This window comes from Phascolarctos cinereus, unplaced genomic scaffold, assembly GCF_003287225.1.
Source record: "Phascolarctos cinereus isolate Bilbo 61053 unplaced genomic scaffold, phaCin_HiC Scaffold_1;HRSCAF=81, whole genome shotgun sequence".
Taxonomy (NCBI): domain Eukaryota; kingdom Metazoa; phylum Chordata; class Mammalia; order Diprotodontia; family Phascolarctidae; genus Phascolarctos; species Phascolarctos cinereus.
In genome coordinates, this window is record NW_027555514.1 from 204,115,147 (window position 1) to 204,142,194 (window position 27,048).

A 27,048-nucleotide genomic window follows, 5' to 3' on the forward strand; every position below is an offset into this window, starting at 1 on the left:
CACCACTTCCACACCCAGTTCAAAGACCCTCTGCCTCTGATCCTGTCAATGCCTCTCATTTCAGATCAGCTCCCAAATAAAGATACTGAAAAAAATGCTGGAAAAATATAGGAAATTTGAATTACATTTGGGTTGTAAAAATATATTAGCTGTGTAATCCTAGGCAAGGTATTTTATCTCTGCCTCAGTTTTCTGATCTGTAAATAGAACCCACCTCCCAGGGTTATTGTGAGGATCAAAATAACATAAATGACTGTAAAGTGCTTAAACAGACTGGATATGCCAAGAACTATATTATTATTTCTTTAACTGAATGTAATTTTCCATGCCTGATAACCCTAAAGTGGATTTAAAATGCCAAAGGTAATAAGATTAATAATTTTTGTATGAGATAATTTGGAAATTCAATTAACTGAATTGATGCCATCTGAAGTTTTATTTAATGCTTTAAACATGATGTTATTTGTGTTATTATAGTATTACTAAATTTCTCTTATATTGTGAAATTTGGAAGACCATTATAACAAAAATGCTGTTGGAAAAATAATATCCCTTTTTAAACTGGATTCTGTTAGAGTATAAATTGGGCTTTTAAAAGGATATGATAAAAATAGGTATTTGACAACTTAAATATTTAATGAGGCATATTTTGTTATAAAAGATAAAAATAAGAATAAGTTTATTATGATATCAAATTTTCATTTGAAAATTTTTGGCTATTATGAAAATATATTGGGTGATTTAAAGATGTTTAAAGACACTAACCTCCTGAGATAAAAATGCCATTCTGCCATTGCTAAGGGGAAGGGGCTAATAAATTGTTAGATCTGCCACCTTAACCATCCTAAGCCTACATATGTCCCTCTACTCAACATCTGGACTCTCATGGCATCTTGGCTTACACCTGCCTCTCCTTTACTGGCCAGAAAGGAAAGGGTTCTTTTAGACCCTCTCCCTTTGACCAAAATGGGTAAATGCCAAGACTACCCCTTTCTTTTTACTCCTCTCTTTCTACTATTAGGAGACACCCTGTTTTCCAGAGTTTAAGGCCCAGGATGCAAGCTGTGCCCTGAGCCTAGCATAAAAATAATTCGTTGTGTCCAACCTCTTGATGAACTCTGCTGCAACTAAATCACAGAATTGATTGTCCCTGAGCTTGGGCAAGCACCAACATGAAACCCTGCTATGAATGGACTTTTGGCCACTAGGTAACCTTGCCTCATTGTTGCTGCTATGTCTCACCACTGCGGCAATACCACACTGTTTGAGTCTTCATCCAACCACAAATATACATGCATATATACATACACACACACATATATATAAATATACATACATATCAAGGTTTAGCCTCACTGCCTTGGGCCTCCTCCTACAGGAGATCCTGGTACACGTGTCTAGTTTCCCTTCTCCAATGGAATAAAGAAAACTGTTTACTTATTACCACTGTCAGCTCTTCTATTTTATTTTATTTTTCAGAATAGTGTTATAAGTATTTGAACAAGATTCACTGGAAAATGCTATGAACTGATACAAATCAAATATTTCTAATGGAATAATCTTAAAACTCTTACCTCGAACAACAAGGTCAGCTGAAGCAGAAGAATTATCCACAATTGTCTGAGCAGTACAAGTATAACGTCCAGCATGTTTCAGCTGTGCATTTTTAATAAGCAAGTCACCATTGGAATCTATCTGTTTGAAATAAAGAAAAAAAACACCAATCATTCATCAATTATGTGGTGTGTATATATATATATATATATATATATATATATATATATATATATATATACACAAAAACATTTTACAAATGCATGCATATATGTATACATACACATATGAATAAGCTGTTAGGTAGCAACTCACTTGATCTCTTTGGTTTTGTTACCTATAATTTTCAGGGATTAGATTAGATGCTTTCTAAGTTGATATCTAGCTCTAAGTCTTCTGCAATTTCTACTAAAAGGGGAGTGTATATGAGAGAAAAATCAATAGGCACAATTTTATTGATATCTTCTTGATTTATTTAACAAAACTGAAGATGATCTGATCTTGATATGGTTATCAATACCTTCCACTTCAATCTGCATACATATAGAAAAATCAAATAAACCATGGTTGGGTAGAACTATGATTTGACCTACAATTCTACTTGATCTGCCTGAATGTACCATAGTTGTACCAATTGTGAAAAATGTTTAAAATGACCAAAATAATAAACTTGGCCAGACTAGATTTTGTACTGTCATAGCATCAATGTGAACATGTACTGGGGCCAAAGTCTACCAGAGAGAAACTGGCCAGGAGTGTACCAAAGCCAGCTCATGCTGGCTCTTGTGATTATTATGTTTTTAGTGGGGACATTCACACCTCAGAATTAAGCAAATGCTGCAGCATCAGTGCTTGTTTTATAGTTTTCTTGATTGTCTAGACTTAAGAAAGTGCTGGAAAAATGTTAATAAAGCAGATTAAACTTAAAAGTATGTTGTAAGTACACTGTACATATTTTTCCAGAGAACTGGTTTTTAAAAAATTACCAGAACACCACTGAACTAGGCCCAGTTGCCACCTAAATTTGAAGATAGACACACACTTCATATAAAGGATAGAACCAGTTTAACAATAATTCAATTCAATTCAACAGATATTCACAGGTTCCATGTGCCAGACAGTATGCTAAGCACTAGGAATACAAAAAAGGCAAAAGATCGTCCCTGCCCTCAAGTAACTTACAATGTAATAGGGAAGACAACATGCAAACAAATATATACAAAGCCAGGTATATACAGGATAAATTGAAAATAATTAAAAGAGGGAAAGCATTAGAATTAAGAGTGGCTAGGGAAGGCTTCCTGTAGAGTTCAAATTTTAATTAGGACTTAAAGTATGCCAGGGAGGTCAGCAATCAGAGTGGAAGAAGGAAAGCATTTCTAACTATAGGGGAAAGTCAGAGAAAATGCCCAGAGCCAAGAGTTGGAGTATCTTGTTCAGGAAACAGTCAGAAGCCCCATGTCACTAGATTGAAGAGTAGTATGTGATGGAGAGTAAAGTGTAATAAGACTAGAAAGGTTGGGTTACTAAGTTTTTAGGAGGTTAGGTTACTAAGGGCTTTGACTACAAAACAGTCTACTTTTTTTTTTGCTCCTGGAAGCCAATGGAGTAGAGAGAGAGAGAGAGAGAGAGAGAGAGAGAGAGAGAGAGAGAGAGAGAGAGAGAGAGAGGATTGGACCTGTATTTTACGACAATCACTTTAGTTGCTAAATGGAGGAAGGGAGACCCACCAGCAGGATATTATCGTAATAGTGGCATGAGGTGATGAGGGCCTACACTAGAGTGGTGGCAGTATTAGAGGAGAGAAAGGGGCATATTCGAGAGATGCTGGAAAGGTAAAATAAGCAAGCCTTGGCAATAGCTTAGATATGAGGGGTAAGCAATAGTGAAGAATCAAGGATAACTCCTAGGTTGTGAGCCTGAAGGACTAGGAAGATGATGTTGTTATCTACTGTAATAGGGAAGGCAGGAGAGGAGAAGGGCTTAGGGGAAAACACAATGAGTTCTGTTTTGGACATAATGAGTTTAGGATGTCTACTGGATGTCATGTTAGAGATATCTGAAAGACATGCAAGTTTGGAGGTCAGCAGAGAGGTTGGGGAACGAAAGGCAAATTTGAGAATCATCAATATAAAGATGGTAATTAAATCCATTGGAGCTACCAAATGAAGTAGTATAGGAGAACTGAAGAGGGACGAGGACAGAACCCTGATGGACATGTACAGTTAGAGGATGTGATCTGGAGAAAGATTCAGCAAAGGAGACAGAGAAGAAGTAATCAGGAGAAAGTGGCGTCCTAAAAACGTAGAGAGAACAGATTATCAAGGAGAGAGTGATCAACAGTAGAGTTACAGAGGAGTCAAAGATAATAAAGACTGAGAAAAGGCCACTGGATTTGGCAACTAAGAGATCATTAGTAATTTTGGAGCGAGCCATTTTGGTGGAATAATGAAGTCAGAAGCCAGATTCTTAAAGACAGTGAGTAGAGAGAAAGTGGAAGCATCTATTGTAGAAGGCCTTTTCAAGGAATTTTGCTACAAAGGACAGAAGAGATGATAGTTAGCAAGGATGAAATGATCAAGTGAAGATTTTTTTCAGGACAGGGGAGACATAGGTATGTTGTAAGCAGTGGAAAATGAGGCAGTAGAGGGAGAAATGGAAAATAAGTGAAAAGGGGGGCAATTTTTTTGAGGAAATTGGATGAAATGGGATCACTTGAACAAACATATGGGTTAGCCTTGATAAGGAGTAAAGACATTTCAACATGTAAAACAGGGATGAAGAAGGAAAAAGTGGCAGAAAACATCTGAGTGATAACAGATGAATAAGACAGGAGAAGAGGGAGTTCACAGAAGATGGCATCAATTTTTTTTTGTAGAATATGAGGCAAGGTCCACTGAGAGAGTGGCAAGAGGGGGAGCCAGGAAAGGTTTGAGTAAGGATGAAAAGGTTTGAAAGAGCTGCTGTGAAGAGTGGGTTAGTGAGTTGTTAAAGGAGGTGTAGCAGGATTTCCTAGTAGCAGTGAGGATCCAGTTGAATAACATAATAAATTTGTAGCGGACCTAATCAGAAAGATTTTATTATTTTCTCCACTTTCATTCAGCAGCATGTACATACTGAAGGAATGAAGACAAAGAATATATAATACTAAGATAAAATAATAATAAATATATAGTAATATAACAATAATACAGGTCTAAAACTTGGCTGGATGTAATTGGCAATATGATAAGGGGGATAGGGATTCAATAGAGGAAGATAGTATAGAGTTCAACTGGTTCACTAAGGAGTCAAAATCAGAAGACAAAAGAGTGGCCAGTGAGGGGAGATGGCCTTGGAGATAACTAAGTGGTCAAGGGACTGCAGGTCATGGTGAGGATGAAGGGTAGGCTTATATAAGGGAAAACAGAGGGAGAAGTGAAAATAATGGGATCTCAGAATTCTTAAACATGGAGGTAGTACATTTGAGGGTGAAAGAGGCTCCTGAATGATTAATGTAATAAGGTTTGTCATTCTCATACAGGGAGACAAGAGTAAAAACAAAATTTCAGAATAGGCCGAAGCTAGTCAAGAACTCCAATAAGAAAAAAAAGAGAGCATTATAAGGTCAGTAAAATAAAGAATGTTGATTTCAGAAGGAAGCTTTGACACCAAAGTTAGAAACTTGGGTGACCGGGAAGAAGATGGGCCCCTAAAAAATAACAGGAAATTTAGTAAGACTGAAGCATTTGGAGGAAAAAGGCATACATTCTATTTTGAACAGGCTGAATCTGAGATGTCTTTGTAATGTCCAATTCACGATATCCAAAAGGCAGTTGTGACATGGGACTGGGGCAAGGGAAAAAAGGATTGTTTTTATAGATCTGGGCATCATCTGAATAGAAATAATTTAGGAGTTAGTAATGATATCTCTAAGCAAGACAACATAGAGATAAAAGAGAAGAGGTCCCTGGACAGAGCCTTGGGGGGACATCCACGGTTAGTGGATATGGTATGAATGAAGACCCAACAAAGGAAAATGTGAAGAGACTAGTCAGGGAGGAAGAGGAACAGGAGAAAACAGTGTCATAAAAATGTAAAAAGGAGAGAATAATCAGGAGGAGAAGGTGATTGATTGATAGTGTAAAATGGTGTAGAGAGGTTAAGTATGAGAACTGAGAAAGTCATTACATTTTTATATACTGCAAATATAACAAGGTTAGTATCTGACAATATTAAAGTTGTGTAAAAAAGATTTGATTGAAATCTAATGAATATTTATTGATAATGGGCTTTGCCAAAATCTTTATCATTATCTACTATTTTAGATGTTCAGCAGTAATACAGATAACATTAAGAGACACTAAAAACTTTGTGGTTGCGTTCCAGATTGACACCAAAAAATCATAATTCATAGAAGTTAAACAGGAGTTACCTGTTGAATTAAAGGCATTTGAAATACTGTACCTACATTGAAATCCAATCTCTTACAGCCACTTCTTATATTTGTAACTTAGAAAACACTTAAGCCACTCAAAACCTACTATACATGGGTATAATAATTCTTGCACTATACTCTTCATAAAGCTGTCATGATGAAATTGCATTGTAAACCTTAAAGTACTATGCAATTGGAAGTTATTATTAATTAGTATTAATTAGAATTATTATTATAATTACTAATTATTATATCATCTTGGACAAATAAATTAAGCTCTATTTACCTCAGTTTCCTTACCAATAAAATGAGATTCCTATAATAGTCATAACTCTTCCATCTTTTACAGTTAATGAATATTAATTTTAAATTCTTTTAGAACTCTAATTAGTAAACTTTTTTTCATTTAGGAACCTAATCATTCCTTCATTTCTCTTCCTGTGCCTGAATCAAAAACAAAATATTAACAATTCTTCATGTTCTTGGAGTGAAAAATATTTTAATATATAATGATAAAGTCATATTTACCATAAAATTCCTCATGTAATGACTATTTTCTTTGTTAAAATCAATCACATATCCGTTCAAAGACCAAATAAATGTGAGGTCCAGAGCAGCATCATGGGACGCAGAACACTGCATGGTCGCATTCTCACCCACAGTGACATCAGCATTAGCTGGGGGTAAAGTAATTCTCGTGGCATCTGAATTCATTTAAAAAAAAATGAAACATTAAGTTATCTGTGATTCACAAGAGAGAAATTCTAAAATGTTTTGGCTCATGTATGAAAACACATAATCTCTTTTTAGTAAATATTTCACTGGGTTTCTGGTAAGAAATCAGAATAGACTCAGAGAGTTTTTGACAACTGAAATTCTCAACTATATGAATGTTGGAAAAGGACAGGGCAGAGTTATTGTTACTAATCCGACCATTGAGTTCACTAATTTTATTAAAAATTATGCCTCACCTGTAATTAATAGAGTTCCAGTATTATTAGCTTTTCCTCTGTTATTTTCTGCAAAACATGTGTAAGTGCCTTCATCTACCCTCGTGATGTTCCTAATTTCGAGGCTACCATCATCCCAAATGAGAATTCTATTGTAACAGGAAAAAAAAGAACACATAAGATTTGTTTAATGCAATAGGTTATGTTCATATTTACTTTAATACTTTAGAGAACTGCAATTTCACCCACTTAAGCAGATAATGATCCCACCGATGCCTTAGTAGATGGTTTGATGAGTTGCTGTGGCCAAATGGATTCATCAACTGGTGCCAACCTCCTAGGTATTTAGCTAGGACGAACCCTGTAAAACATCTGTTTTGTTGCTGAGTTAATACTGGAAGCCATTCCAGCTTGGTTGGACTTACCAGAGCTCTATAGATGTTTTAGGGACAAAACTTTTAGAATCCAGGTACACATCCCATATGACCAATGGACTTTTGAGGAGGTTTATAACTATGTTTTGACAAAATTATATTTTTATAAGAATGATGCTAAATCATTTTTTAAAAGTTGAAAAATCAAGGTTAGTTTGTCTTTGGATACACATGGATATCCAATTTTATCATACAAAGATGCTAATTAGTAACATATTTCAGTCTTCTTCCCCTTCTCTTTTATTCCTGTCCAATTTGAAGAAGAGATCTATTTCACAAAGATGTTAAGGTTCATGAGATCAGAGAATTTAGAAATAAAAAGGACCTTAGAGATCATAAATACAATTCTGGTATTTTACAGATGAGAAAAATGAGGCCCAAATAAATTAAATGACTCACTCAAGGTAACATGAGTAACAGTAACAAAGCCATGATCTGAAACCAAGACATGCAAAGTACTTTTTTACTCCATGGAAGAGGGGTGTTTCATTGTTGTTCACTCATTTTTTCAGTTGTGTTGTACTCTTTATGACCCAATTTGGGGTTTTCTTGGCAAAGATAATGGAGCATTTTGCCATTTCCTTATCCAGTTCATTTTACAGATGAAGAAACTGAGGGAAACAGGGCTAAGTGACTTGCCCAAGGTTACACAGCTAGTGCCTAAGACCAGATTTGAAGCGGGGAAAATTTATCTTCCTGACTCCAGGCCCAGTGCTCTATCCACTGGGCCATCTTATTGCCCTAAAATATATGTAGTTGTAAATGTAGTAACACAAATAATAAGTTTTCAATAAGAATTTTTACTGTACCATATTTTGCTGTCCCCTCCTCATATTCTGGCCAATTTTTACTCTCATTTGCAAATGGCTAAAAAACAAAACAATAAACCTGGTGTTTCACATAAGTTGCTGAAGGCAAAATTACAATAATAGGATCAGAGATTTAGAGCTGGAAGGGATCTTAGAGGCCTTCTAATCCAGTCCCCTCATTTTACAGGTTAGTAACTAAGACTGAAGGGTTAAGTGACTAATTCAGTAACAGAAACCTGATAAGCATAAATATATAAACTAAATTTGTGTTTTCTAGTGCCAACATTATAATACTTAATTTATCTGACTTATCTGAGCTCAATGGAATTTAACAGTCTTTAAAAGTGAACATTATCTTCCTAGACAAAAATCTTTTTCTTTAATTCTCAGATCCCTTTTACCTGTTATCTTTATATCACAGAACAATAGGCAGAAGGAACCTAGATGCCATTTAGTCTAATCCCCTCATTTTATAGGTTAAAAAACTGAGATTAACCAAGTAGGTAAGTGACTTGTCCAACATCACAGAGTAAACCTCAGAGGTAGGATTGCCTCTAGGTCCTCTGGCTCCAGCCACTGCTTTTTCTACTATGCCAAAGTACCTCACAGATTCTTCTTTAAAGATACTAATTCAAGATATGGTTACTGATTGTGTCTAGATAGAATAGATTATATATGTGTATATATACATATATATACACATATATATTATATATATGTGTGTGTGTATATATATATATATATATATATATATGGCTTTTGATTATATTTATTTAAGGAATGAGTGATATGAGATTATCTAATACCATAAGTGTTATACTCTCAAGCTTCATTTTAAAAATATTTAATTTGTTTACCAGAAACACGCTTTTTAATCCAAAAGATCTATGTTGTCTCTCCTATCCAAAGTGTATTTCTGTTAAAATATGAACTAAATAAAAAAAATAAGTCAGAGAGAGAGATGGGTCCTGGAAGAATCAAACTAAGTTTGTTTCATGTGTTATGTAGACATTTTCAACACAAATTATATCCTAGGAGAATCAGTTACAATGATCTACATTAACATATAATGATAAAAATTTAAATCATATTTCTAGATGTCCATTGGCTATATCAATCTTCCTATAGAGATTTTATATAAGATTTGAAGGTATATAAAATGGAAAGAGCTTTTGACTAAGTCAGGAAAATTATCTTCTAGTCCTGGCTCTAGCTAAGTGGCCTTGGGAAAATCACCTCACCTCTCTGGATTCATTATTAACAGGAAACCAGGGCCTACCAGGACATCTTCTGCCCTTTTCTGTCCTCTTATCTCCCCCTGGCATAGAGACTCTTTGGATGAAACCTCTAGAATACATCCTCCAACCCCACCCTTGGAGGAGTTAATCCACTCAATTTTGGTACTCCATCCTAGAGTTAAAGTCCTGATTGGTGGGTGAGTGTAAGAAAACTCACCTAATTTATTTAGGCAGCCCTAGACCATGCTTCATATCCCATTCAGCCACCTACCAAAAATAAGAGCTACCTGAGCTTCTCATCCTATTACTGCATGCCTATAATTACCACCTCCATATACATACTTTCTTTTTCTTGCTCTGGAAACAGTAATTAAATTCAGACTATCATTACATATGACAATCCACTTCCCTTTGGTTCCACTCATAATTTTGGTGATTGCTTAGACCAAAGCTCTCTTCACTCCCCTACACATATTGTATACATACAATGTCAGTCACTTGAAAGCAGGGATTGTCTCCCTTTTCTATTTACTTCCAAAGTCTCACATTGTGCCTAGAACACAATATGTGCTTAAATATTCATTCATTTATTCATTCTTTGTCTATAAAATGAAGAGGTGGGACTACATGATTTCTAAAATATCTTCCAAAGTTAATACTCTATGAAGGAGTGGAGAGAGCAGACTTGGAGTCAAGAAGGAGTAAGGAAGATGTTAATGTAAATCCCTGCTCTGTCACTTATTTAGCTATGTGACCCTGTACAAGTCATTTAATTTCTCAGTTCCTCAGACAACTCCCTAGGAGTTACCCGTCAAGACAGAAATGGCCCATAAGTATGAAAATCATGACTGTGTCCTATATAATTTTATTATGTATTATATATATATATATATATTCCAGCCTTTAAAATTCCAAGAAGATTCATTCCTCCCTTCTTTGACAACTAATACTCAGTTATCTTCTCTATGCCTCAATACAGAGGCAGCTAGGTGGCACAATGGATAGAATACTGGCCCAGGAGTCAGGAGGACCTGAGTTCAAATGTGACCTCAGAGACTTAGAAGCTGTGTGACCTTGGACAAGTCACTTAATCCTTTTTCCTTCAGTTTCCTCATCTGTAAAACAAGCCAGAAAAGGAAATGGCAAACCACTCTAGTATCTTTGCCACAAAAAAAAAAACACCCACAAGTGGGGGTCACAAAGAATCTGACACAACTGAAACACTGTACAACAAAAATGCTTCAACAATTGCATGTGTGAACTGAAATGTTAACCTGCTCTAAATACATCATATTTTCCAAGTAAAAAATGAGATTTTAACAATGGAAAATACCTCGAAAATTTGAAAAAAGCTTCCTAAAATTTTAAGTATTATTTTAGATATTATTTACTTCATTACCTAAACATTATTATGTCATTACTATCATTATCATCATCTTAACATATCCTTTGGACCTACTAACAATTTTTCTAAATTTACAAATTATGGAATTTTACATATTACTATAATGGTTTGACCAGGGTACAGCATAATAGTTTCACACATGATCCCTCCATTTAATCTTAGCATTTCAGCCTCTTCTTCCTTAGTAACATACTGATCATGTGAAACCTGGCTCTCTATCATATGAAATGTTTTATACAACATTGAACTTGAAAGTATTTAAGTTTTCTGAACTGACCGAGTACTATTAACAAGCCATTCTGTTCCTTTACTCCATGAAAATTTTGGTTTAGGTGCAGCCTTAGGTTTGCATTCAATTAAAACACGTCCTCCTTTAGCTGCCAGGGTCTTCTTCTTCATAGGATTCATTTCAAAGGTGGGAGCCATAGCTAAAGGAAAATCAACAATTATTACTTTTGTATTATTTTATTATTTTTTCCATTCAAAATTTCCTCTCTTTAATTTTCTTATTTACTGTAAACAACATATAGAAAAGTTTTTACCAAAGTACTTTGTGAGTGTGAATTGTAATTATTTTTAGTATTAAATGTTAACAACCAGTGACCAATAGAAATTCTCACTTCATTACTTCCTTGCAATTATATGTTTAGACAACTACAAATGAAATTGTAATCATACATTGTAAATGTAAATTATGACATTTTAGTCATAATTGGATACTTCAGGCCCATCTACGTTGTGAAAAATTCAGTTGAAATAGCAATCAAATGTCAATTAGCAAATAAGCAGATATGTGTGTATGTGTGTGTGTGTGTGTGTGATAAAGATCCATTTAATTCACTGAGGATTCCATGGTCTATGGTATCTGCTCTATGGAAGGCACCAATAAATTTATCTCAAAATAGGATCTCTGAAAGCATCATTGCCTTATCATGACCCCAGTTTTAAGACTCTAGGATTCTCTAGTTTTGTTCAGTAGCAAACTCTTCACTATAAGAAAATATTATTAGACTCCTTATAGTAAAATAATTTAAAGTTATTTTAAATGCCTACTACTAATGGTTTCATATAACATAAGGCTGATTTTAATAATATTTTATTTTTAGAACAATTTTATTCCAGATCTAGCAATATAGTCAAAAAGCAATGAGAAGGATATAAGTATTATTCATGTTTATCACTAAGAACACCACTGGCTGAGCTAGCTGATGTTATAAAATCATTCCTGACAATTTTTATTGCCCATTTTATTCACATTAGCCAGAATTTGGTGTGTCAAAGTAAGATTATAAATCAAAATTAATATTTCTATTAAAAAGGTTTTTTTAATATGCTTTTTAAAAATTGAGTTCTGAATTCTATCCCTCCCCCCTTCTTCACCTTCACTCAAGCAATATATTACGCATGCAAAATCAGGCAAAATATATTTCCAAATAAGCCATGTTGCAAAACAAAAAAGCAAGAAAAATAAAGAACATGATAAATTATGCCTCATTCTATACTCAAACTCTATCATTTTTTCTCTGGAAGTGGATAGCATTTTTCATCAAGTCCTTCAGAATTGTCTTAGATCACTGTATTGATTAGAATAGCAGTCATTCATAGTTGATCATTATACAATATTACTGTTACTAAGAACAATGTTCTCTTGATTCTGTTGACTTCACTTTCCATCAGTTCATGTAAGTCCTTCCAGGTTTTTCTGAAACTACCCTACTCATCATTTCTTACAGTGCAATAGTATTCCATCACAATCATAAACCACAGCTTGCTCAGCCATTCCCCATTTGATGGGTATCCCCTCAATTTCCAATTCTTTGCCACCACAAGAGCCGCTATAAATATTTTTGTACATATTCCTTTTTTGTTTTGGGGTTTTTTTGTCTCTTTGGTATACAGACCTAGTAGTGGTTTTGCTGGGTCAAAAGTTATGCATGGTTTTATAGCTCTTCAGGCATAGTTCCAAACTGCTTTACAGAATGATTGAATCACCCATTAGCATCTCAATTTTTCCACATCCTCTCCAACATTTGTTGTTTTCCTTTTCTATCATATTAAACAATCTTATAGGTGTGGAGTAGTACCTCAGAGTCATTTTAATGTACATTTCTCTGTGATTTCAAACGTTTTTTAAATAAGAGTACAGATAGTGTTGATTACTTTGTCTGAAAACTGTCTGTTCATGTCCGTTGACTATTTTGTCAATTCAAGAATGGCTCTTGGGGAACGTTGTATACAATAACAGCCATGTTGTACAATAACTAATATTGCTAAACTTAACCCTTCTCAGCAATACAAGGATCTAAGACATCTCCAGAGTCCTCATGATGGAAAATGCTATCCACATCCAAAGAAAGAACTATGGAAGTTGAATTGCTATCTTTTTTTTTCCTCTTCTGTCGAGTTTTGTTTCCTCTTTGTGATGGTTCCTCCTATTGGTATTAGTTTTTACTTCCAACATCACTAATGTGAAAATATGTTTAATAGGAATGTAAATGTATAGCCTATATCAGATTGTGTGCTATCTTGGGGAGGATGGTGGGGAGGAAGGGGGAGAAAAATTTTAAACTGAAAAGCATATGGAAGTGATTGTTGATAAATCAAAATAAATTAATAAAATATTTTTTTAAATGGCTCTTGGGGGCAGCTAGGTGGCACAGTGGATAGAGCACCAACCCTGAGTCAGGAGGACCTGAGTTCAAATCTGACCTCAGATACTAGCTGTGTGATCCTGGGCAAATCACTTAACCCCAATTGACTTAAAAAAAAAAAAGAATAACTCTTGTTTTTGTAAATTTGACCAGTTCTCTATATATTTGAGAAATGTGGCCTTTATCAGAGAAACTTACTATATTTTTTTTACAATTATGATTAATAACTTCCCTCCATCTTATTTCCCTCCCTGTTTATGCTTTTCTCTCTCTTTTCACTTTGTCCATCCTCAAAAATGTTTTGCTTCTGACCACCACTTCCCCCAATCTGCTCTCCCTTATATTAACCCTCCTCTTTCTCTTATTCCTTTTCTCTCTTGTTTTCCTATAAGATAAAATAGATTTCTATACCCATGTGTGTATGTTACTTCCTTTTTGAGCCAATTCTGACAAGACTAAGGTTTATGTGTCCACTGTCCCCATCTTCCCCTCCACTGTAAAAGCTCTTTTGCATCTCTTTTGGTGAGATAATTTACCCCATTCTACAGACCTCTCATTTTCCCCCTCTCCAGGTATATTCCTTTTTTTTGCCCCTTAATTTTGCTTAATTTAATTAAATCAATTTAATCATTCCATCATATTACACTCATACCCATGCCCACTGTCTAGGTATATTCCTTCTAACTGCCTTACAATGAGAAAGTTCTTAGGAGTTACCAGTATCATCTTCCCACACAAGAATATAAACAGCTTAACCTTATCAAATCCCTTATGATTGATTTTTCTTTCCTGTTTATGTTCTTATGCTTGTCTTGAGTCTTATATTTGAAAGCCAAAATTTCTATTTAGCTCTGGTCTTTTCATCAGGAATGCTTAAAAGTCCTCTGTTTCATTGAGTATCCATCCCCTCTCTCCACAAAAGGATTTTACTCAGTTTTGCTGGGTAGGTGATTCTTGGTTGTAATCCTAGCTCTTTTGCCTTCCTGAATATCCTATTCTAAGTCCTCTGATCTTTTAATGTGAAAGCTGCTAAATCTTGTGTTAGCCTGACTGTGGCTCCATGATATTTGAATTGTTTCTTACAGGCTGCTTGCAATATTTTCTCCTTGACCTGGGAGCTCTGGAACTTGGCTATAATATTCCTGAGAGTTTTCATTTTGGGATCTTTTTCAAGAGGGGATCAGTGGATTTTTTCCATTTCTATTTTACCCTCTGTTTCTAGAATATCAGGACAATTTTCCTTGAAAATTTCTTGAAAGATGATGTCTAGCTCTTTTTTTTCATTGTGGCTTTCATGTAGTTCAATAATTCTCAAATGGTCTCTCCTCAATCTATTTTTCAGGTGAGTTGTTTTTCCCATGACAATTTTCTCTTATTTTTTTTTCATTCTTTTGATTTTATTTTATTGTTTCTTGATGTCTCATGAAGTCATTTGGTTCCATTTGCCTAATTCTCAATTTTAAAGAAATTATTATCTTCAGTGAATTTTTGTACCTCTTTTCCCATTTGGCCAATTCTGCCTTTTAAGGCATTGTTCTCTTCATTGGAGTTTTGTTCGTCTTCTACCATTTAATCTATTCCCTTTTTTTAAGGTGTTATTTTCTTCAGGGTGTGTGTGTATGTGTGTGTGTGTGTGTGTGTGTGTGTGTGTGTGTGTGCTTCCTTTACCAAGCAGTTGAATCTTTTTCATGATTTTCTTACATCACTAATATTTTTTTTGCCAATATTTCCTCTACCTCTCTTACTTGATTTTTAAAAATTGAGCTCTCACAGGAATTCTTTTTGGGCCTGAGACCAATTCAGTTTTTTTTAAAGCTTTGGATGTAGCAGTTTTGACTTTGTTGTCCTCTTTTGAGTTTGTATCTTGATCTTCTCAGTCACCATAGTAACTTCCTGTTGTAAGAATTTTTTTTCTGTTCTTTGCTTATTTTTTTCCTGTCCCATTTCTTGAATTTTAATTCTGCTAAAGTAGTCAGGATTTTTGTGCAGCTAGTTCTACAGGTTTGTAAACTTTCAGTTCTAATGCTATCCACATCCCAAAAAAGAACTATGGAGTTTGAATGCTAATTGAAGCACACTATATGCTATTTTTTTTCTTCTATTGAGTTTTGTTTCCTCTTTCTGGTGGTTCCTCCTATTGGTTCTAATTCTTACTTACAACATCACTAATGTGAAAATATGTTTAATAGGAATATATATGTATTTTAAAAAAAACCTTTCAGTTCTTCTAAAGTAGTACGAACTAAGGAGCAGCATGTTTACTACTCTCCTAACCTGTGCTCTGGTGTGTGAGTAACCACAACCTCTTTTTTCCACCCTGGTATTATAACCTGACTCCTCCATCTCCTGAAACTATAAGCTCTGTTGTACTAGTGCTCCTCCTAGCCCTGGGACTGTGACCCAGGATTGCAACCCAGATCTGAGTATGGGCAATGCAACAGAGTCCAGCACATAGTGCCAGAAAAGGGACCCTTGTAACCTCCTTCTGACCAGTTGTCTAACCTCCTTACTACCTGTGGGCTAAAAGTTCTAAAAGTAATTACTGCTACCACTGATTTCAGTCACTTCCAAGTATTGTTGCTAGTTTGCTACAGACCGTTCTGTTTTGTCAGAGCCTATACTTTACTCTTCCACTAGTGCAACAGACCTTTCCTGCCAGCCTTCTGAGTTGTCCTGGGATGGAAAAATTGTTTCACCCTGTCCTTTTGTGAGTTTTCTGTGCCAGAATTTGTTTTGAGACATTATTTAAAGTTATTTGAAGGAGAATTTGGGAGAACTCAAGTGAGTTCCTGACTTTTCTCTACCATTTTGGCTTAACCCCCAAGAAAATGGATTCTTATAAGACAATGTTTATCGATTTCATTAAAGCAAAAACCCCAGAGAAGTGATCTTTCTTTTTTTTCAGAAAAAAATCATTAATTCAAAAATATAAGTCCAACAAAAGAAAAAAGAAATTCATAACATAGAAATAAGATACCTTTAGGGGCAACTACATGGCACAGTAGCACTTGGCCTGGAGTCAGGAAGACCTGATTTTAATCCAACCTCAGATACTTACTAGTTGTGTGACCTGCACAACTCACTTAACCCTGTTTGCTTCAGTTTCCTCGTCTATAAAATGAGCTGGAGAAGGAAATTATAAACCACTCCAGTACCTATACCAATAAAATCCCAAATGTGGTCACAAAAAGTAGGATATGGCTAAAACAACTAAACAACAGCATATATTGTTAAGTTCCACTATATTTAAAACATTCATAAAATGCAAAAAAAAAAACCAGTACAGAAGTCCTTTACAGAATATCATAAAAGAATAAAGAAATAATAATAATAATGATTGTAGCTGGTATTTATATGGAGCTTTTAAGGTTTTGTTAAACACTTTTACATACATCTCATTTTCTCCTCATAATGATTTAAGAAGGTAGGTACTATCATTATCCCTATTTTCCAGATGAGGAAATAAGCAGACAGAGTAATTTGCCCAAGATCACCCAGCTGGTAAATGTCTGACGACAAATTTGAAATCAGGTCTCCCTGAAAGGTTCAGTGCTCTATACATTGTTCTTAGAAAGAAGGCCTCTTGAATCAGATGCTTTGTAGTCAGTAGTGTAGAATAACCCCTTTGACTCAAAATTACTATAGAAAAATGCTTCCCAAAAGTAGATCACTTCATGCAGTAAACAGTTGACTGGACATTAACATAGATGCCTTATTCTTTTATATTTTATTTTTACTTGTATTGCTTATCTGTTTTTTGTTGTTGTTGTTGTTGTTGTTGTTGTTGTTGTTGTTCTAGATTCCTTCCATGTCTTTCTACCCTCTAAATTCACTCTGGATATACTTAATTATGATCATTGCCCATTATCTCATAGAGTGTTCTAACCCTTTTGGAAGGTCAACTACAGACCAGATTTAAGACAAAACTGGACTGCCTGACTGACTGGTAATAATATCTTACTCTGTATCCAGGAAAACCTTAGTTCCAAGAAATCCAGGTCCCTCCATCTAAGTGTGGATACTTACTACAATTCAAAAAAATAGCACCAGAAGATATGTGGGTAAAGACTGATTTTTAAAATTATTATGATCCATTATTGTTAATTCTGCTGCCTTAGAGCAAATTGACCTTCACTTCCTCCCTGCCCTTGAATAGAGTGTTTTCTCATACTGGTTATAAATTCTGCTAGTTGCATTACAAATATTTCCCCAGAAACCCATCTTTTCTCACTGTGAGAGATGTTACTTTTCTGTCCAAAATCGCTATGAACGTTGCCTATTATCTGTGTAAACTTTTCAGAGTAGCTGGACATTTGGGCATAAGTTCTACTTTAAAGCCAGACTAACCCCTCATTTGGGGTGTCACTTTCTGACATGTAGTATGTCGTCATTTAAAATTTTCCTATAGAATGAAAATCATAGCCTTCTTATCAATGTTTAATAAAGATTTTTCTATTTGTTTCTTTGGTTTCTCAGAGAAAATGAAAGTTTGAGTGCCTGGTCCATTACCTAAATTTACAATCCCTATTTGGTGTCCTCTACCTAAATTTCTGGGGTAACTTTAAGGACAGCAAGTCTCACAAGGACCACTGAATTCAATTTTTGCAGACTAAACATATGTATTAATTTATTACATATTATATATTATTAGCTTATTATATTATTATTATAGTTTTGATTTTCTCCTAATTTTTAGATTCAAATATTTTAGCCAGTTACTCCATGTTTAAAGAAAAATTGGGATGTCTAATAACTGAATTCATTTAAATTATAATCAATGTTCATATTATCACATAATTATCACATAGAATTAATGGTTATAGAATTTATTGTATAGAATTAATATAATTATATAATTAACATGAAATGTTAATTATATAATATAATGAAAAATATGAATTTTTTCATTGCTATTTTAAGTTTAGTAAAGAACTGTGCTTTTTGGAAAATAGGTGAAAGCAATAGTATCATGAGTTTTTCCTTTTTAAATTATGGCAATTTTTTGTTGTAACCCTTCCAACCTCCTTTATTCTAGGCTTCCTTTTACTGTGGCCTTCCAACTAAGCCTGGGGTATTTTGCTTGTTGCTTATGCAAAAGGAGAAGTGACTCCTAACTCATAAGTAAAATACTCAGAATGCTAAATCAATACTGTGGAACTCTTGGAGGAGCAGAGTTGGTTCCAGAGCTGTTTTAGAGAAAGACATGTGTGGCTTAACACAGCCTTTAAGGATGATAGAGAGAGGGAAGAATGATAGATGTGTAGGGCAAACTGGCTCTTCAATATGTCCTTGTTTCCAGCTTGCCTCTCTAAAGCCTTTGGTGTGAGATTGAGGTCTCTCTCCCTTCTGAAAATCTCATTCACTATGATACATTCTAATCTATTGAATGCCAATTTCTGTTTGTTGGGTTTATGTGCTATCCACTCTTTGTCTTTCATGGAACCACCATTGGATGAAAAGAAGTTAAGTTGGCAAATATAAGCTGATGACTTTTATTCTGAATTGTACTGAACAATATTTATGGAGGGACAGATAGATATAATTTTAGTCAGATGTGCCCCTTGGAGAAAGGAAAGAAAAGGGATAAGCCCTTTCCCCATCTTCTCTCAAGACAAAAATCAGTTTTCCTTGGAGAAGGGTGGGTTGGATTCCAAAGATATCTAATCAATCTACCTAGAAGCCCCACTTAGACATTATCTTACATAAGCACACACATACACACATTTTACATTATTTAATATACAAATCAACATTACTTGCATTTTAAAACTTGATAATAAAGCAGAAGAGGCATTGTGACTGTATCTGCACATGAGAAGAAAAACCAAAAAAATGGAGACAATTATTTAGAAAAGTCAAGGCACCATGTTGTCCTGATCTATACATATAACTTAAGCCAAAGTGATTTTTGCTCTTAAGCAACAAGTGCCTCACTTCTCTATTTTATTTTGACTTAACTTTATTCACCTCTGTCCTCAATAAATAGCTTACTATATTTCTAAGGATTTTTTTTTCAAAAAATAGATTTAGGAGGCAGGGCCAAGGCAGTAGAGGAAAAGCCAGGAAGCTGCCTGGGCTGTCCCTAGTTTTCCTTGAAACAACTTTAAATCAAACCTGTAAACAAATTCTGGAGTGACAGAACCCACAAAAAGATGAGGTAAAACAATTTTCCAGCCCAGCATAACTTAGGACTGTAGAAAAGGTCTGTCTTGCTTCGGTAAAAGGGGAGGGTAGTCCAGCAGAGGTGGTGTTCAGGCAAGCCACCAGGAGGTTCTAAACCACAGCACAAATAAGCCCTGCATTCCTGGCTCAGTAGGCTAGCAGCAGACCAGGCCAGCTGTGAGGTCTCCAACCCCAGTAAAGCAGGCAAGCCCTAGAACCCCCAACATGACTAGAACAGGTCATCCCAGCTCAGTGAGCATGCACCCAGCCCTGGAGGCACCAAAAGCCGGTGACCAGACCCCTGGTCCCTAGTGAAAGAAACTTGCAAAGTGCCCCTTGTGACCCAGGAGCAGAGCTCAACTTTAAAAGTCATGAAAAGGCTGGAAAATTAGCCAAAAAAAAATCCCTGACCATAGAAAGCTTCTATTGTGACAGGGAAGATCAAAACAAAAAACTCAGAAAACTCAGAGGAAGACAACAATGTCAAATTGCCTACATGTGAAGCCTCAAAGAAGAATACAAATTGGGGTCAAGCCCAAAAAGTCCTCTTAGAAGAGCTCAAAAAGGATTTTTAAAATCAAATAAGAGAAGTAGAAGAAAAATTGGGAAAAGAAATGAGAGTGATGCAAGAAAATCATGAAAAAAGAGTCAACAGCTTGGTAAAGCAAACAAAATAAATGGTAAAAGATGTACAAAAACTCATAGAAGGAAACAACTCCTTAAACAGTAGAATTGGCCAAATAGGAAAGGAGGTAGAAAAGCTCACTGAAGAAAATAATTCCCTAAAAAGCAGAATTGGGCAAGTGGAAGCTAAAGACTCTATGAGACATCAAGAATTAATCCAACAAAATCAAAAGAATGAAAAAATAGAAGAAAATGTAAAATACCTCATTGGAAAAACAACTGAGCTGTAAAATAGATCAAAGAGAGATAATCTAAAAATTATTAGACTATGTGGAAGCAGTGATCAAAAAAAACCCCATCGTCTTTTAAGAAACTATCAAGGAAAACTGCCCAGAAATCCTAGAACCAAAGGGTAAAATAGTAATTGAAAGGATGCACAGACCAACTCCTGATAGAGATCCTAAAATGAAAACTCCAAGGAATATTATAGCCAAATTGAAGAGCTCTCAGGTCAAGGAGAAAATAATGCTAGCAGCCAGAAAGAAACCATTCAAATATCAAGGAGCCACAGTCAGGATTACACAGGATTTGACAGCTTTTAAATTAAAGGATAGGAGGGGTTGGAACATGATATTCTGGAAGGCAAGTTGATGGGATTATAGCCTCAGGCAAGCATCAGAGACTTGACCACGTGGGAAAGTTCAGGGCTTTTCCTTACTGGCATCCAGATCCCGTCCTCATCATTCCCCCCTCAAACAAATGGGACCCAAATTTTTGGGGGGTAAGGGGCAAAGGTCTTGGCTTCTGAAACTACTTCCTGCTGGCAAGGGGCATAGAGTTGTCCCTGCCTAACGGGAGTCACAAAAGAAGAAGTTGACTGGAACCGAGCACAGGCTACATCCAGGGAATGATAGGAAGACATTGGCTGGTACCCACTGTTTTGCTACCAAGTGTAGGTGAATGGCCTGTAGTCTGGAAGACACAAATCTGACAGAAAAGACTGCAGGGCCCAGATAGGAAGCAGAGACTAGAATTAGGGCCCAAATATGAGAGGATAAAACAAGTCCTTAGCTCTTTTTGGATTCATAAAAATCAGTTTTCCAACCATGCAGTATCAAATCTACCTCATAGCCAGACTCAGGAATAGCCAGGTGGGTAACATTCCTTTTCAAAGGAGCATAATGGGGAAACTGAGCCAGGAGGATTTCATCTTAGACTGAGGTTAAATTGTACTCTCAGCTTTTTCTCGATGCTGAATTCCCACCAGTATCGCATTCTCTGAGTAGCTTGTGGCATTTCTCTCAAATGATGAATTATTGATTATTGATAGATTATGACCCATCACGTAACTCCAAATAACATCCTATGAGCTTTTACCTAAAACAGCAAGTTTCACTGATCACAGCTTAGGAAAAACTTTTCCAGGATTTATATCTGAAACTTAAATTTGTCCTGGTGTAAAAAGCCAATCATTAGACATTTCTATGCACTTGCAAATTCTCAGCAAGACATACAAAACCCAAACTAGCTTACACATTAAAACAATCACCAACAATAGCCAAATTATTTTAGCAGTAACTAAATTATGAAAAGTTGTTTGACATAACTAACACAAAAAGTTCATCAATTTGAAACTTGAAAATAAACCCATTAACAATCAGGTGACTTCAATTTTGTTAAATTCATTTCCTAATTGCTTTACACAGAGAATCAACATCTCATCATTAACATTTAAAACTATAACTTTAAGAATAGTGTGCTTACCCAAGTTCAGAGGTTAGCTTCCTTATCTTGAGCAGGATGTGCTGAACTTGGGTGATGCTTCCAGATGAAGGTTGCCCAAGGGCCAAGGCCATTGCCAGGGGGGCCCATGCCATAGCTGCTGCCCTCCCCCCTCCTTCCTTTCCCAGGTGGGGAGAGTAAAATCAAAGATGAGGGATAAAGGGTGAAACTCTCTTTTCCTATGAGAAGGGTTAACAGATACCCTCTTGACGCAAGTGAAGGGAGTGGAAGAAAAGAGTGATCATGGTTGTAAGGAAGAGTTTCAAAATTCCTTAATGATCAATCACAAAACCTCCAGAATCTGCCAAGATATTTTTAGTTCTTCTAATTTTCCCCTGTAACCTCCATGAAGGAGAATTCAGGGGTGTAAAGGGAAGGGAATAAGTAAGCCTCAGGGAACCAAAAAGCAACTGCAGTTTTCCCCAATTCTCTAGCACCAAGAGAACTGACAGATTTGGGCATACATTTCTGGATAGGGCATCTGTCTTTGTCCTCTATGCTGTGGAAGGTGTACCCATGTCCATGGCCTCAAACTGACCAGTGGACTGATAGCCTGAGAGCATCAGGCTGAGTGCAAGACAGTCTCATAACTGTCTGCCCGAAAAGCACCCCCAAGCCTTGCTGCTTAGAGAGCAACCCTAACTGCAGAGCAAGCAAGAAAGGAGGGAGGGGAGGCGTACATACCTTCCAGTCTTGGCTGGAGAAGAACTTGGGATGAGGCAGTTTCCCTGTACAGTCCACCAAAATGTTGAGATTTAGGGGTTAGGATGCTGGGACCCCAAAATCACAACATGCAGTTCCTGTCCAAAAGAATTCAACCCAAGCCTTCTCTCAGCCAAAGATAAGGTTTATTAGAACATCCGTCATATTGGGCAGACTATTAAGGAGTATGAACATTAGTGAGCTATTGGCTAAATTTTAAGAATCTAAGCTGATACTTCAGAACTCTTAAAAACTGTATCTCTATTAGAGCAGTTAGAAAGAGTATACCTAGAGAGAGAGTATGGGCATAAGTTGAACTAGAAGTGATGATATAAAAAAAAAAGAGTTAAAAAAAGGATTGTATTGGAAGAATAGGGAAAGAGGAGGCAGAGTGGGGTAAATAATATCACATGAAGAAATGCAAAAGATCTAATTACAGTAGAGGGAAAGGGAGAGGGGTGAGCACTGTTTGAACCTTACTCTCATTGGATTTGGCTCAAAGTAGGAATAACATACACAGTCAGTTGGAACTAGAAATTTATCTTATCTCCAGAGAAGTAGGACAGGAAAAGGGAAAAAGTGGGGGAGCTGATAGAAGGGAGGGCAGATTGATGGAGATGGTGGTCAGAAGCAAAACACTGTTGAGGAGGGTCAGGGTGAAAGGAGAGAGAGAGAGGTAAACAGTGAGAAAATAGTATGGAAGGAAATATATAGTAATCAATTGTGAATGTGAATGAGATGAACTCATTTATAAAACAGAAGTGGATAGCAAAGTGCATTAAAAAGCAGAACCCTACAATATGTCATTTATAAGAAACACATTTGAAGGAAAGAGAGATACATAGAGTAAAGGTAAAAGGCTGGAGCAGAATATATTATGCTTCAGCTGCAGTGAAAAAAAAGCAGGGTTAGCAGTCATGATCTTAAACAAAAAAAGCAAAAATAGATCTAATTAAAAGAGACAAAGAAGAAAAACTACATCTTACTAAAAGTTACCACAGACAATGAAGTAATAGCAATACTACACATATGTGCACCAAATGGCATACTATCCAAATTTCTAAAGCAGAAGTTAAAAACATTACAAGAGGAAACAGTAAAATTATACTAGTAGGGGACCTCAACCTTCCCCTCTCAGAACCAGATAAATCTAACCACAAAACAAACAAGAAAGAAGTTAAGGAGGTGAATAGAATTTTAGAAATGTTAGATATGATGGAACTCTGGAGAAAACTGAATAGAGGTAGAAAGGAATATACCTTTTCTCAGTCATATATGGCATCTACACAAAAAAATGAGTATGTATTATGGCATAAAAACTTTGCAATCAAATGCAGAAAGGAAGAAATATTAAATGCATCTTTTTCATATTATGCTATAAAAATTACATGTAATAAAGGACCATGGAAAGATAGATTAAAAATTAATTGGAAACTAAATAGTCTAATCTTAAGAAATGAGTGGGTCAAACAACAAATCACAGAAACAATCAATAATTTTATCAAAGAGTTATAATGATGAGAAAACACACCAAAATTTATGAGATGAAGCCAAAGCAGTAATTAAGGGAAATATTATGTTACTAAATCAATAAAACATAGAAAGAGCTGATCAATAAATTAGGCATGCCAACTAAAAAAGATAGAAAAAAATTAACTAAAAATCCCCAACTGAGCAACAAATTGGAAATCCTAAAAATCAGAAGAGAGATTAATAAAATTGATAGTAAGAAAACTATTAAACTAATACATAAAACTAAGTGCTGGTTTTATTTTAAAAAAAACCATGAACCTTGGGTTGATTTGATGTGAAAAAAAAAGAGTATAACCAAATAACCAGTATCAAAAATTAAGAGGGTGAATTCATAACCAATGAAGAGGAAATGAAAGCAATAATTAGTATCTATTTTGCCTATCTATGCCAACATATTAGATGATCTAAGTGAAATGGATGAATATTTACAAAAATATAAATTGCCCAGATAAATGGAAGAAGAAATAGAATACTTAAGTAACCTGATTTTAGAAAAAAGAAATTGAACGAGTCATCAATGAACTCCATAAGAAAACAATCCCCAGGGACAGATGAATTTACAAGTGAATTCTACCAAACCTTTAAAGAACAATTAATCCCAATACTATAAAAAGTATTTTGAAAAATAAGCAAAGAGGGAATTCTACCAAATTCATTTTATGACAGAAATATGGTGCTGATATCTAAACCTAGAAGAGCGAAAACAGAAAAAGAAAACTATAGACCAATTTCCCTAATGAATATTGATGCAAACATTTTAAATAAAATATAACCAAGGAAACTATAGCACTTTATCAGAAGAATGATACATTATGACTAGGTGGGAGTTATACCAGAAATGCAGGGCTGGTTCAATACTAGGAAAACTATCAGTACAATTTACCACATCAATAACAAAACTAATAAATCATATGATTATCTTAATAGATACAGAAAAAGCTTTTGAAAAAATACAGCCCCCATTCCCATTAAAAACACTAGAGAACATAGGAATAAATGGAGCTTTCCTTAATATGATAAGTCATATGAAATCTAAAGCTATCAGCAAACATTATCTGTAATGGAGATAAGCTAGAAGCCTTCCTAATAAGATCAGGGGTGAAGTAAGGATACCTATTATCACCACTAGTATTCAATATTATACTAGAAATGTTAGCTTTAGCAATAAGAGAGGAAAAAGAAATAGAAGAAATTAGAATAGGCAATGAGGAAACAAAATTATCACTCTTTGTAGATGATATAATGGTATACTTAGAGAAGCTTAATGAATTAACTGAAAAAACTACTTGAAATAATTAAGAACTTTAGCAAATAATTAACAGGTTTACCAGAATATAAAACAAGCCCACATAAATCATCAGCATTTTTATATATTGCCAGCAAAGCCCAGCAGCAAGAGATAGAAAGATAAATTCCATTTAAAATAACTATAGCCAATATAAAATACTTGGGAGTCTACCTGGCAAGACAAGCCGAGGAACTGTATCAACACAATTATAAAACACTTTTCACACAAATAGTCATTTCTAAATAATTGGGAAAATAGCAATTGCTCAGGGGTAAGCCAAGGTAATATGACAAAAGTGACAATTCTACCTAAATTAATTTACTTATTCAATGCCATACCAATAAAACTACCAAAAAATTATTTTATGGAGCTAGACAAAATAATGGCAAAAGGTCAAGAATATCAAGAGAATTAATGAAAAAAATGCAAAGGAAGGTGACATGGCAGTACCAGATTTAAAATTATATTATAAAGATTCAATCATCAAAACTATTTGTTACTAGCTAAGAATAGAATGGTGGATCAGTGGAATAGATTAGGTATACAAGACACATTGTAAATTACTATAGTAATCTGCTGTTTGATAAACAGTATATCCAGTTACTATGATAAGAACTCACTATTTGACAAAAACTACTCAGAAAACTATAAAATAGTATGGCAGAAGGTTGATACCATAAGAAAATTGGGAAAGTAAGCAATAATTTATCTGTCAGATCTATGGAGAAGGGAAGAATTTAAGAACATAAATTCATAGAGTGCATTACAAAATGAAAAATGGATGATTTTTATTATATTGAACAAAACCAATGCGACAAAATTAGAAGGAAAGCAGAAAGTTGGGAAACAATTTTTACAGCAAGTATCTCTGATAAAAGCCTCATTTCTCAACTATATAGAGAACTGAGTCAAATTTATAAGAATATACACTATTCCACAATTAACAACTAGTCAGAGGATATGAACAGGCAGTTTTCAGATGAAGAAATCAAAGCTATCTACAGATATGAAAAAATGCTGTAAATCACTATTGATTAGAGAAATTCAAATTAAAACAACTCTGAGACACCACCTTATACCTATTAGATTGGTTAATATGACAGAAAAGAAAAATGATAAATGTTGGAGATGTGGGAAAATTTGAACACTAATGCTTTGTTAGTGGAATTATGAATGGATTCAACTATTCTGGAGAGAAATTTGGAACTTATGCCCAAAGGGCAATCATACCGTGCACACCCTTTGATCCAGCAATATCACTATTAAGTCTGTATCCCAAAGAGATCATAAAAAAGGGAAAAGGACCTACATATACAAAAATATTTATAGCAGCTCTTTTTGTGGTAGCAAAGAATTGGAAATTGAGGGAATGTCCATCAACTGGGGAATGGCTGAACAAGTTGTGTACATGAATGTAATGGAATACTATTTTGTCATAAGAAATGATGAGCAGGCAGATTTCAGAAAAACCTGGAAAGACTTACATGAACCAATGCTGA

General features: G+C 35.1%; 1 protein-coding gene across 2 annotated transcripts in view; it reads right to left on the reverse strand.

Annotated features, from left to right (window-relative positions):
* CNTN1 (contactin 1) overlaps nt 1–27,048 on the reverse strand; it is a 272,757-nt gene that overhangs the window by 96,806 nt on the left and 148,903 nt on the right. For both annotated transcript variants that reach the window (XM_020975799.2, XM_020975800.2), the window contains exons 11-14: nt 11,085–11,235; nt 6,943–7,070; nt 6,500–6,675; nt 1,575–1,695 (exon numbers count right to left, since the gene is read on the reverse strand). In XM_020975799.2, coding sequence (XP_020831458.1) covers nt 1,575–1,695; nt 6,500–6,675; nt 6,943–7,070; nt 11,085–11,235 — 576 coding nt within the window. The remainder of the gene's footprint in view (nt 1–1,574; nt 1,696–6,499; nt 6,676–6,942; nt 7,071–11,084; nt 11,236–27,048) is intronic.